The sequence below is a fragment of the Sylvia atricapilla genome, chromosome 10 (assembly GCF_009819655.1).
Source record: "Sylvia atricapilla isolate bSylAtr1 chromosome 10, bSylAtr1.pri, whole genome shotgun sequence".
NCBI lineage: Eukaryota > Metazoa > Chordata > Aves > Passeriformes > Sylviidae > Sylvia > Sylvia atricapilla.
Window position 1 is genome coordinate 18446241 of NC_089149.1, and position 12884 is coordinate 18459124.

At 45.0% G+C, this 12884-nt stretch overlaps 1 protein-coding gene across 5 annotated transcripts in view; it reads right to left on the minus strand.

Moving 5' to 3' along the window:
* The window catches only part of VPS8 (VPS8 subunit of CORVET complex), a 67084-nt gene that overhangs the window by 31148 nt on the left and 23052 nt on the right, over window positions 1–12884 (minus strand). For 4 of the 5 annotated variants that reach the window (XM_066326179.1, XM_066326177.1, XM_066326180.1 and 1 more), the window contains 11 exons: window positions 11528–11750; window positions 10712–10801; window positions 9790–9841; window positions 9485–9527; window positions 8678–8750; window positions 6699–6818; window positions 6087–6158; window positions 3523–3642; window positions 2553–2609; window positions 2113–2195; window positions 762–846 (listed from right to left, as the gene is read on the minus strand). In XM_066326179.1, coding sequence (XP_066182276.1) covers window positions 762–846; window positions 2113–2195; window positions 2553–2609; window positions 3523–3642; window positions 6087–6158; window positions 6699–6818; window positions 8678–8750; window positions 9485–9527; window positions 9790–9841; window positions 10712–10801; window positions 11528–11750 — 1018 coding nt within the window. Of the gene's footprint in view, window positions 1–761; window positions 847–2112; window positions 2196–2552; window positions 2610–3522; window positions 3643–6086; window positions 6159–6698; window positions 6819–8677; window positions 8751–9484; window positions 9528–9789; window positions 9842–10711; window positions 10802–11523; window positions 11751–12884 lie in introns of all 5 variants that reach the window. The other variant, XM_066326178.1, reaches the window with a different exon arrangement.

Below are 12884 nucleotides of genomic sequence, written 5' to 3' on the forward strand. Positions count from 1 at the left end.
TTCCCCTACTAGAAATGTGTCCCTCTTGCCCACAGGGAAAAAGGACAGGACATCACTTGAGCTAGGAGCCCAGGCAGAGAGAACCTTCTGCCAGAGGGCAGCTCAGTTGCCAGTTTGCCCAGCACATTCTTGAACTCCTCCCTGACACTGGCCTCTGCCCCAGGCTCTCCTGCACTGTCCCCAGCTCAGGTGCTCTCCTGTGTCACGGTTTTCAACAATCTCACTATCACAACCTCCCCTTCTGACTCCTTCACCCAACGTTCAGCATTGTGGGTTTATAAGGGTCCTGGCGAAGACACATTTGCCAAACTCTCATCCCAGCTTCTGTTGGTGGTAGGGAAGGGAATATCTCAAAAACTGTGGCAGGTATGCATGCCAAAGGTAATGGCTGAGAGATAAGGGCAGAGAGCCTGTGTCCAGGGGAAGAAATGTGGGGACCAATGGCAGAAACAGAAAAGTACTGCAGTTAGCCACATCTGCAGTAAACCCTACCTTGCACTCAGGTTTGATGTATTAGCACTATATTTAAAAATAAATGAAAACTCTGAAACTTAAAAAAAAAAAAAAAACCACCCAAATCAGCTCCTCTCCACTAGACAAACACAAACAGTTTTGACAACAACTAAGAAACCTCACCTGTTAAGGACATTTTTAAGGTAATTATGCCAGAAGAGCAATGCAGCTGTGCCCAGTCACTGTGGCCAGCAGGACAGGCTGCATGGCCACAGAGCAGAAGGGCCAGGAGCACCAGAGTCACTCACCTTCCTCAGGGGATCCCGCAGGTAACAGCTGATGATTTTGTCATAGCGAAGCTGCCGTTCATACATGAACTCACAGATCTGATAGCTGAAAGGAAGGGAAACTTCCCATGTCAGGAAAACCACTCAGCTGAGCCAGCACAACAGATAGGCAGCATTTGGAAGTGTCTAACTTTAGGGTTTTCAGCACACAGGCTGGGTGGCTCCAGGGTCCTGGAGTGCCATCTGTACCAACCTCAGGCCAACCTGCCCATCAACCTCCCTCTTCTGGGAAATTATCACACAGAACAGACAAAAGGGGAGCTACTAAGGGGAGAGCCAAGGGACAGAGGACAACAATTGTTAATGAAACCAGGTCTCACAGGTTCTGCTGTCAGATGATCTTCCCTGTTTCCACAACACTCTGATCTAAGCTTGGTCAATCCACTACACTAATTTGAAGAAATCCACTGAACATGACTCAACAATGTGTTATGACACAGCTTCCTACCTTCATGTTTTAATAAACATCTTCAATATTTTGAGACTTTACATAAAACAGAAGTAACTGAGTCAAACTAAATGAAGAGTCTGATAATTAATATTACACTATAGCTCTTTTAGCTCTGATAGAAGTGGCTGAGCTGGGGGGTCTGGCTGTCAAATTCTCTGAAGCAAGGAGAAAAAATGTATTTATTGAATCTGAAAAATTTGATCTAATTACTCCTTTTAGGACACACATGAGAAGAGGCATGGAGAAGAGAACACTGCTCTCCCTCTGGTCCTTTGTAGGATTGTGTATTCATTCTTTTAACACCCAAACTCACAGCCTGGATGAAGATGCCCTCCCTGGCTGGCTCTGCCCCGGCATGACTCTTTCTGGAATCATAAAGCGTCTAAAGGAGATGCTGGAAATTCTCAGCCTTTCCAGACACTGTTTTTGTCTCTCCTACTCAATTCTAAAACGAGTACCATGGGGGTGGCTCCAGACCCCTTCATGTTTTTAAATCCACCTGTGGGCCTCACCCCAACCAGGCATCTCCATCTGCCAGGGGTAGAGCATTCCAATATACAACTGCACCTCTGAACACAGCTTGGGCTCTAGGATAGAGATGTCAAAACTCATCAAGTCCCACAGGGTTTCTCCTGAAGGGTTTCCACGGTCTACCCTTCTTCTCTTATCAATGCTTTCTCTGAGAACACCCAGGAAAGAAAACCTTGGACTAAATGTGAACATCTTAAATGAAGCATAATGTGAATGCACAGGGAAAATAACCCCAAACACAGCTGCAAAGAAGAAACAAGAGAAGTGGAGCCAAAAAAGAGCTGTGGAAGAGATTTAAAAGCAATTTATATATTGTGTCCAGCAACTCACAACTCAGCTTTCTCTGCCATTTGGATAAGGCGGCTCTCTTCAAACTGCACGATCCCTCCTGCCTGGAGCAGCTCTAAAAGGACCTGCAGAGATTGAACACCAGTTATTTACAGGGCAGCAACAGCAGCTGAACAGCCAGTGCCACTACAAGTACACTGCTCCTGCTCCATTAAACATAGTAAGAGCATAGGGCTGACTGATTTTTTAATTGATTGTGCTTTAACCAGGAAGGTCACAAGCTTACGAGAACTTTCCTGCCTCTGTTCTTGGTCCTGCAGGCAATGCTGGGGTGGGACCCTTCCCTCCTGCTGTGCCCAGCACTGCCCAATATTCCCATGCCATGTCTTCGGCATGTGACCCAAAGCCCATCCTCACTCCCAAGACCAAATTCTGCTCCACAGCCTGTCCCTGCCAAGGAGCATTCCCATCAAGGCTCTTACCTGCTGCCTCTCAGAATGCCGGGAATCGTCATCAGGGCTGCACAGGAACTCCAGCACCTGCGCCAGGGGGAGAGGCTGGTGTGAGCCAGGCACAGCTGGGAGCACAAAGTGACCAGCACACCCTGAGCCCTGGCTGTGGCAACAGCAAATCCCCACACAACGGGGCCATCTGTATGCACCTGGTCCCACAACCAAACTGGGAATACCGGAATAGCAGAGAACTGCTGAAAGACTCCTGAGATGGAAACACAGGATCTAGAACCTAACTTTAGGGAACCCAGGGAATATAGAAGAGCTCAGGGAACCCCATGTTTCTGCTTCAGACTACACATCAAACAGCTGGCATCACTACACTGACCCTTTCTCCTGGACTCTGCCATCTCACCAGGAAAACAGGAAATTATGTAATTTATAAAATTTAATATATGTGGGATGAAAGTGTCTAATCCAAATCTGCTTAGCTTCCACAGAGTTCTTCAGTCTTAAACTAGGACCAAGGACATATATATTCTAATTCATTTTGATTAGCACTCATACATTCCCTTATCATCACAGCACAACTGCTGTAGCCAATGAAGCCTCCTCTTCAGTCCCAGGAATTTCTGGGGCTTAAGCTGGGATACAAAGTTAACTCATTTGCATTGGTGCAAATGCCTTTTTCGGACAACAGAGAAGGTAGGGCCAAAATTAACTAACTAAAAATTACCAACTACATTTATGTGCTCTATAAGCTCAGTAATATAATTTTAGTTGACACCCCTTATCCCAGACTGGCTTGGAAGGGACCTTAAGAGCTTTATCCAGCCTTTGAACACTTCCACTCTGCTCCTGGGAAATCACAGCAATGGCCCACCCAGATAAATGGTTATAATGCACCAGTACTTCCAGACCTGCTCCAGTCTACAGCACTGGCCATGCTCTCTGCAGTGGTGCAGCCTGCTTGGAATGTCACACACTCAGGAATACTTACCTGGTCAAACAGTGTCCTGTTGACAAACAAGGTGTTGTTGGGCTTGGCAAGCTGCCGGGCAAGGAAGGTAAAGAGACAGCCAACCTGTGATGGGGTGAAGTCAGAATTCTCCACCATGACCTGAGAAATGTTAGAGAGAAAAGGGAAAAATAAACCCACAAGGGATTGATTCTGCAGCTGCCTTTGGGAAAGTAACTGGGACAACAAGAAATCCCTGTGAACCATGATGTCTCCAGTGTGTCCCCAGACACCTCCTGGTGTTAGCCCATCCTGAAGGTCAAACACAAGTCCCCTTCCCCAGCATTCAGCTATGTCACCTGAAGACACAGGCAGTGGATGTGTCCTTGCTAAAGTACTTCTGTCCCAAAGCTGAAGAGGCTCCACCTCTCTGCCACAAACTCAAGGGAAGAATTCTTGCATGTCCCTGTTTTTCAGGTGTGAAGAGGCTCCAAACCCACATTTATCTCTGCCTCTGTTGATCATGGGACATGGAACAGCTTCTGAGCAAAGAGATGTTGTCACATTGTTAAATTATTATAGGAGAAAACAACCTCTAACACCTAATTTAAGCCCCAGGCACTCACCACTTCAACTGTGGCATGCAAAGAGCTACTCTAATAGCTAAGAAACGACTGCAGGTTTGGGGAAGAGCTTTTTCTCAGGTTATATTAGTGTTAGTCCAACAGTATTTAGAGAAACTTGTGGCTGTGCTGACTTGAAATTACAGAAAAAAATTAATACCTAAGAATCACTACAAAAGGGATTGGAAACCCAAGAAGTGCTTTTCACCTGTCTGTTGTATAAAACACGAGCCTGACGTGTCCTGACTTGGTGTCTCCTGTTTCAGAAAAAAACCCCTGAACTCTAAGTGAAAGGGAAATGCCCCTGTTTGGAGAGCTCCCTCTAAGAGCAGTGTGTTTAAGCTGGGAGGAAATCAATCACCTGGACAACTCTGTCAGCTAAGATCTAAGAACTGCTGTAGCAAAGCCTCGCCATGGAGCAGCTCACAGTTTATAACCTCATTCAGTCAGAGCTGGGAGGAGTCAATTGATTTCTTCAAGTGACCCAGAGTTCCAGACCCCCAAGAGATGCAAATGGTTTTGTGACACAAGTGAGCAGGCAGGCCAGACACATTAGAGAATCAAGCAGAGCTCTGCCTGAGACACCAGCTAATGTAATCATTCTTTTTGAGTTTTCATTTTCTGTCTCAAAAGGCTATTTCTTATAGGAGCCTAGTCAGAACAGCACTACCTAACACCATTAAAAACCATTCACTGAAATATCTAGAGTGTTTTATTAATTTTAGCTTTGTTTTTCACAAACTGGGTCTATGTGAAGGTGAACATACTGCACCCCTGGAATGGAGCAATTTCCCAGAGGCTGCAGGTCAGCCATAGAGATGATACATTTGGCAAAGTTTTGATCAGCATTAGCAGAATGTCTATGTTCACCAAACTATTCCAAAAGCATGGCTGTTTCCTAGGGAAATTGCTAATTCTTAATTGCTAATGACAATTTTAAATTGAAAGTTTCAAGCGTTTTAACTTTTATCCAAGAGAACAGCAGATTCCAGACCAAAGGACTGAGTTTTTGTAACACTATGTTGTTTGCCTGAAGATGCAGTGCTGCAGCCCTTCTCAAGTTGCCCCCCTGCTGTTGGTGCCATGACAGGAACACATTCCCAGCAGCTCTGGAACATGGCTGCAGTGTGCCACCTCCTGCTAACAGCAGCTCAGGACACAAACCAGAGGGGCTGAGCCAGCACAAGGTAAAAATACCCCTCAGAGCCATATCCTGCTTGGGCAGGCTCACAAACCCCCTGACAGGGGCACTGTCAGAGCCCACTGCAGCAGCACTGCCACCCAAGTCACTCACTGTGCCCTTGTCTCATTTATCAGTGATGACAGGGACAGGGAAATGCTACTTATGCTGTGTTTATACATAAACAGCTTCCAAGTGGAGTCACTCATGATTAATGGTGACAGCTTGGAGGGGAAAGCAAACGGTGCTTGGCAGTGAGAGCTTTTAATGGGAACATCCATTGTTGGGAACAGGGGTTTGGGGATGACAAGTGATTTCCAGAGCACCAGGCTGATAACTGACTTTCCTCCTCTCTCCTAAACTAAAGATAGGCCTGTCATCCTGGAAATGCTGCATGCCAAACACAGCATTTACAGGCACAGGGAGCAGGAATTCAGCAGAAAAACAGTGGCACCCTGCCAAGCACAGGATACCTGGGACCTTTTTACCTGCTCAGAAAGAATCAGGAAGTAGATTCAATGAGAAGCAGATAAAAACAGCTTAAGGGTGCAGAGATAAGAAATTTGACAAAGTACCACCCAGCTGAAATTACAGGAAAGGAGACCTCTCTGTCAGCATATTTAAAGTGCACGAATCATCACTTCTGAATATCCAGCTGAAAGCTTTGGCTGAGGTGAATCCATGCTCCTGCCCAGCACCTTCTCAGAGGTGTCAGCCAGGGCAGGACAGGAAACACCTCCTCCAGATTACAGGCTGTACTGCAGAGCAGTGCACACACTCAGTTCATTTTTAGGCATACTCACTTTCAGAAGGATGTCCACAATTCTCTGTTGATACTCCACAGCTTGCTTATCATTCTTAAAGTCTTCAAAAGTCTGCAAGAGGCAAAACACTGACACTTTGAGCAGAATCCCTCAAAACAGCAAACACAAAGCAGACAATGCTGGTTTAAATCCTTTCTCTGCATATCCCTAAACAGCAGGGTTCCAAGATACAATTTGCTCTTCTGTAATTATCAAAACGGTTTTTACACATTCAGGTTAAAGTAACAGGTCCAAACAGACATAGGAAATTCTAGAAATTTGGAAAGTAATAAAGAGATTTCCATGCAGGAGGTAGAGATAGATATTAAAACACACTTTACACATATATTATTCTTGCTTTACCACTGTTTTAAAGACAGTGTCTGTTGTCAGAACTTTCACTGTGTAATGTCATGTTCATCACCCTGTATTTAAGGCCACAAAGGAATACTGTGATTCCCTCTAATATGTTACAGAACAAGCACCAGAACTGCTCTTGCCCCAAGCCAGGTGCTCGTGGCTTGTCTTAAGCATGGATTTATTGACAGGAACCTCAGCGATGATAGGAGAACTGGCACTACATTTTCCTCTCAGAAAGCCAGGGTGTCTTACCAGAGCCAGCACATTGAGGAACTCCCGTGTGTCGAAGTGCAGCAGGGTCCGAACATAGGGATACACCTCCTCATCCACGGAGCCCTCAGCGGAGTGCAGCCGGATCAGAAACTCAAACACCTGCAAGGACACGGCAAGCAGAGACAGCAGACTTCCTATGGATTTCAGATCACTGGGAGCACATGTGCATGGGAAAGCAGCACCATTATCTGCTTTTGCAGCCCCTAAGGAGTCCATCAGTTCTTATCTGAGTGGTGTTTTCTGTTGCTTGTCAGCCCTCCTTACACTCAGCAACCAATTTAAGATCAATCAAAATTTAAGATCAAACAAAAATAAAGGCTTATTTATACTTGCAGACAGCAGCGTGTGAAATTAGAAAACTCCCTCCCCTTCCTGGCAGCTTTCCTGCGAAGCTGTGCAACTCCTCCTTATCCAGGGCACAGCTCCTCTCCTTGTCAGCAATTCACTTAGGAAGAGCCAGTCAATCTGCCCCCTCACTGTGAGGCACAAAGCTTTTGGCACTGCAAAGGCTGATTGAGGTGCTTTTCAACTGTCTCTTCCGCTGACTTTGCAGTTCATGAAATTTCAGGGAGTCTTCCAAAACAAACTGCCTTTACTGAGCCCCTGACAGAGGTGTCCAGACCATCCCAGGGAGCCAAGAGGGCAGGGCCAGCTGCAGGTGTTTCAGCCAGGCTCACAGCAGAGCTGGCTGCCATCAGGAAGGGAGCAGGAGGCTCCGGGCTGGAGCAGCACTCAGAAATACGTGTTGGGTACACACTGGGATCCCACGGACATCTGACAGGCCATGTGCTCTCCCAGCCACCCTCTCCAAGTGTCGTGTTCCCTCATTTACTTCTGTTCTGAATTAATTTTCTGTCAGCACAGAGGCAGTGAATCCAGCAGGAATTAGCAGCTTGCCTTTCAGATCCACACCTTCCCTCCTGGCCTCCTCGATCCCAATCTGGCAGCTAGGAATGCTTAAGAAAACAAAACAAACCCACCCGACAGAAAAGTGTTACTTAAGCCCAGCTCTCAGGAACACCACCAGGAATCACAGAAAGGAGAGGCTGAAGGCTCCTTCCCAGGGCTGCTGCTGCTGACTGGGCTCCTGCTTCCCCTCAGAGCCTAGGCAGGGGGACAACTCAACAACCTTGGGAGAGGGCAACAGCCAGTGTTTGGCCCAGCAAAGTGGAGTGGACTGGTTTGCACAGCCACTGAGGAAAGGGGCTGCAGGAACCCAGAGCTACCACATAAAGAGAGCTACAAGCTCTAGACTAGGAAACAAAATCCAAACACAGAAAATCACAAACAAAAATCCATCCCACATTCAAAAACTGGCTGTTCCATCATACTGCAAAGTGCAAAAGAAAAAGCACTTCCTCTCACTGGAACCCTGAAACTGAAGTGAAATGCTAAAAACACACAAAAATTATTTGTTGTAAAACCAGCCAGAAACTCAGGAAGAAGTTTTGTGAGCACAAAAAGTGAAGATCAGGAACATCCTCTGTTTCAAGAAATTGTCAATTAGTCCAAAGGAGTCAAAAGCCTTCAAGAAACCTACAACCACGAGCTACTTAGAGACATTTCTCCCCAATGTCAATCTTGCGTCACATGCATTTGAAAACAGGGAAGACCCTCCCATATTTGACACATTAAGTTTACAAAGAAGAAACAGTTACATTTCTGGTAACTCAGTGGTAAAGAATAAGGAAAAAAACTCAATCACTGAGAACTCTGGGTTCCCACATCCCAATTTACAAGTGAAAGAAAAATACTATGTTTAAATGTTTAGACTGCAACAACTGGTTGATTTCATCCGTTAAAAACTAATTTTGTAATTACAGTGGGATATGTTCATATCACCAAGACACAGTTATCAGGCTGATAATAGTTTTCCCTTGGAAACCCGTGAAGTAAGACATATGCAGCTTCTTCCAAAAACCTCAGATAGGGAAGTTGCCTTCTGAGAAGCTTCTCACCTGATTTTTCACCAAAGGTACCAGATCTTCAGGAATATCACCCAGCGGATATGCACGGCCTGCCAAGCAGCAGCTACACAAAAGGAGGGGAAAGGCATTTTAATACACCTGACATTAAAGAGATTGACACCTGTTCATTCTTTGACTTCATTTTCAGGATGCTCTTAACACAAGGCAAACCAATTTATTTTGTAAATCATGAAAGCAAGAAGCATCCTAGGCAGCACTGCTGTTAATATAAATAGAGCCAACACACTGCATGAATTTGCAGTCATTCCACAGCAGGAAAGTAATGGGAAAACTCAGTACCTCTCACAAAATTTTCAATTTTAGGAAGCTGGAATAATGCAGAAGCTAACTTCACAATCTTGCACAGACTCCAGAAAGAGGAATTCACTAATGAATCCCTCCTGTGCAAGCTCCTGCAAAAGACAGAGATCCCAGCAAGGAACAGCAGAGCACAGCTATCCCAAAATACAGGGCAGAACACGGCCTGCTACAAAACATGAGGCTACAGAACCCTTGGTCAAGGAGCTCTGTCTCACCCACAGCAAAACCAAACTGTGAAATTAAAAATGCATATCAGCAGTAACTTGGGCTCTAAGCCTCCAACTTGATCCCTCCTATTCACGCACACCACATGCAACAGGAAGGGACTGTAAATTTAAGTGAGCTGTAGCAAGTACCCACTGCTATTTTATACAATCTCGCAGAACCTGAAGCTTCCAATAAGGTTCTGCAACTAGAGCAAGTTTAAAATCTGGTGCCACCAGTAGGCAACACCTTGCACTTTCTCAAGGACCTTACCTTATATATACAAGCAGCTTGTTGCCCATCACCACCTGCTCATCTACAAAACAAAAATTGTTTGTCACACTTCCTTCACAAGACAAGACACAGAGATGCAGGTCTTCTCCCACACACAGGGAGTTTATCATACAAAGTTGAGCAGCTTTACACACAGTAACCAGTACTAGAACATTCTTCTGTTCTCCAAGACCCTTATCTTGGGTATGTATTCCCTTTTTGCATCTTTTCATTGGAAGTGACTAGGGATATTCAAAATATCAAGTATCAAAACTAGAAACCTTAAAAGGGAAAGCATTCTGTACCTGTGAGAGACTTTCCAGCATTCAGTGAAGGAGCAATGACTTTGAACAGCTTCTGTAACAAGAAAAACGGCAGAGCTCAAGCAGCTGGAAAAAGCTCAAAGAAAAAAACCTGTGTGGTTTTAAAGCAGAGATCAGTGGGGTGTTTTCCACAGAAACTCTTTATCACCATGCCTTCTAATTAAAAGGCACAGAGGACTCTAAGATATGGCAAAAGAAGCTTTTTACAGCTGATTTAATGAAAAAATAGGTTTCATTTCATCAGCTCTAACCCTAAGCATAGGCCACACTAAAGCAAAGCAATGTTCAGCAGTTCCAGGGGTCAGTCAGAGCATAACCCACCTGTTATGCCCCACATCCTGTTCCCAGCTCTCTGTTTCAGCACTACTGAGAAAACACCAGCAGAGCTTCCATGGTGAAACACATTTGGGATAGAGAGTCATTGGCACATCTCCAGAATAACCAGCAGAATCAACAGGGCTGTCCTTCAGAGAGAGCCTTACAGTGAGTCCTGTGCTTTCTGCTGAGAGATCTCTTCCAAGTGCTCAAGCAAGGGCTGTTTCTGGCCTTTTATATGAATTGTGTACATGCAGTCTCCTTAAATAATCATGTTATTATCTTCTGCTGCTTTTTCTTTTTATTTTATTATCACGACTGTATTTCCAACCCTAACTCTGCAGAGGATTTCTGCCTCAGCAGGGAATTTTGTGGTCTAAAGCACAGTAGTTACAAATTACTTCTCTCCTCTACTGCATCCAGTCAAATAAACTGCACATATCACACACGATTTCCCACCTGAAATGGAAATGAGCAAGAACCCAGAATAGAGAGAGTAAAATAAGGCTTTAGGTTTGAAATACTGTTCCTCAAGAAGAATGAGTGCTGAACACCCCAGTAACCCCTCCTGCAGGAGCACCTCTCCTACCTCCATGGGACTGATGAAGTCGTTCATCCCACTGTTGTAGACGTAGATCATGGCATCGTACAGGCGGTTTTCCCAGCACAGGAGAACTACCTGCAAGGCAGAAAAGCACACAGCTGCTGCTAGCTCACAGTTTTCTCACTCCCCAGGCCCGGACCTTGCACTTCCATCATCCAAGAGAACAACTTAAAGCAGAATGAGAATTTCCACTTTCAGAACCAGTCTCTGTGAAAACCCCAAACCCCCAAAAGGAGTGTCCAACTTATGGTTCATGCAGCAAGCATGGAATCCGTCTAGATTCAAACATTCATATGAGGTTAAAGAATAAATTTTAAAAATCCAGTTCTTCAAAAACCTTGCTTGCAGTAGTTTGGTTGGGTTAGTGAATCATAACATCAAGTTTCCAAGCAGTTTCACCCTTGAAATGGAAAGCCATGCTATGAGAAAACAGGACTGCTGAGCAGGAACAACTCCCTGCTCCACTAACTGTTGTGCAAAAGCAAGCACCCAAGCTGACAAACAACTCCAGCTTGCTGTGCTCCTTCAGCCTTTGATGTCAGGTAAGAAATCCAAAATGGGAAAGACTGACTGGGGATAATCCTGGAGGACTTTCCACCACGTTCAGCTGCTGATGCACTAACCTATGCCAGGACAAAAACCGAGAGAGCAAAACACAGTCACCACTGTACAACTCCCAACTCACTGAATTTGATCCCAGGGACACTGGGAAATCCCACATCATGCTATGCTTAGAAGCACAAGATGTAACTGCTGATTTATTCAGCAGAGCTCAACACAGTAGCCATCACAACCACTCACCTGCTGTATGTCTAAACTAGTGATATCCATATGCACAATGCAGGCCTCCAAGTTTTCCAACCTGTTCTTGTCTTGGAAGTGAAGCAGTAAATCTTTCATCACTTGAGCTGTGATTCCCATCAGCTTATCACTCAAGATATACGGCTCCAAGCACTCCAGAAAGATGCCTTTGGCTACAGAGTTCTCACTCATCTTGTCATATATCTGGTTAAATAATAGATCCCTAGGAGAAAGGAGGAGTTATCAAATAATTTTATTAAAATCTCCCTGTTTATCTACTTTCCAAGGACTCCAAATTAGAAGTCCATTTTCTCTGTATTTCCCAGGCTCAGTAATTGAATGCTCTGTTCAGCTCCTGTACTGAGGAGTTACACAGCATAAATCAACGATGGATGTTGCAGCAAAAAAAGTGCTGTTAGTGACAATTTAAGTTTTAGCTTTCACATTTTCCAGATTCTGTACTGCATCAGTATATAACTCTGAACTTCACATCAAGCATTAGCAAGTCCTCTTCACAGTTTAGTTAGAAACAATTCTAACTTGTTTTATCTAACTAAACGGGCCTGAGAACCAAAGACACTGTTGCAGCCTTGGGCCCAAATAGTATAAACAGAGAATTGAGGAGAGCAGTCTGGGAGGATGGGACTTCATAACCTGAACTGTAAGTGGACAATTATCCCCAAAATGTAAACGGACCAAAACTTATAAAAGCATGAGAACTCATTACTGGTCGTCCATTCTTGGGTGTAGCCCTGGCCAGGGTCCTGTACTGCCCAAGGTGCATCCTTTGAAGGTCTTGTCAATAAATATCTCCTTTATTCCTTTAACTCTGTCTAGCCTCTGTTCCAGGCAGCTTCTCAAGGCATCAGTTTTTGGCCACTCCATCAGGACAGTAAGGCATCTGGAAAATCATTGGACCAGAGAACACCCAGCTCCTGCCCCTATTCTCACCAGCACTCCCAGGGGACCCCAGCTGAGGTCCAGAGGGTATCAGAGCCCAAGAGCACAGAGACACATAACTGAATAAAGGTGGTATTTTGTTTGTTTTAGCACATGAGTTAGGTGTTCTCAGTTTTGTTTAGTGTGGAAAGATCCCAATGGGTCCAGACCGAGCTGCTTTGACGTTTGTCACTCTCTGTCTCATCTGCTAGTGGTAAGAGAGGAAGGCTCTCTGGAAGAGCAGAGTTTTAGCACCACAGTTGGTGAGTTTTGGCCTGGGGCCAGCACTGGCACAGTGAGTTGGCTCTCACATGCTGCTCCCAAGGCCTTGAGTTCCAAACCCCCATTCTACTTGTTCTGGCTCTCTCTTTTGCTTATTTTAGTTTTTGCAGATTTTCTTATGCATCACTATTAAGAA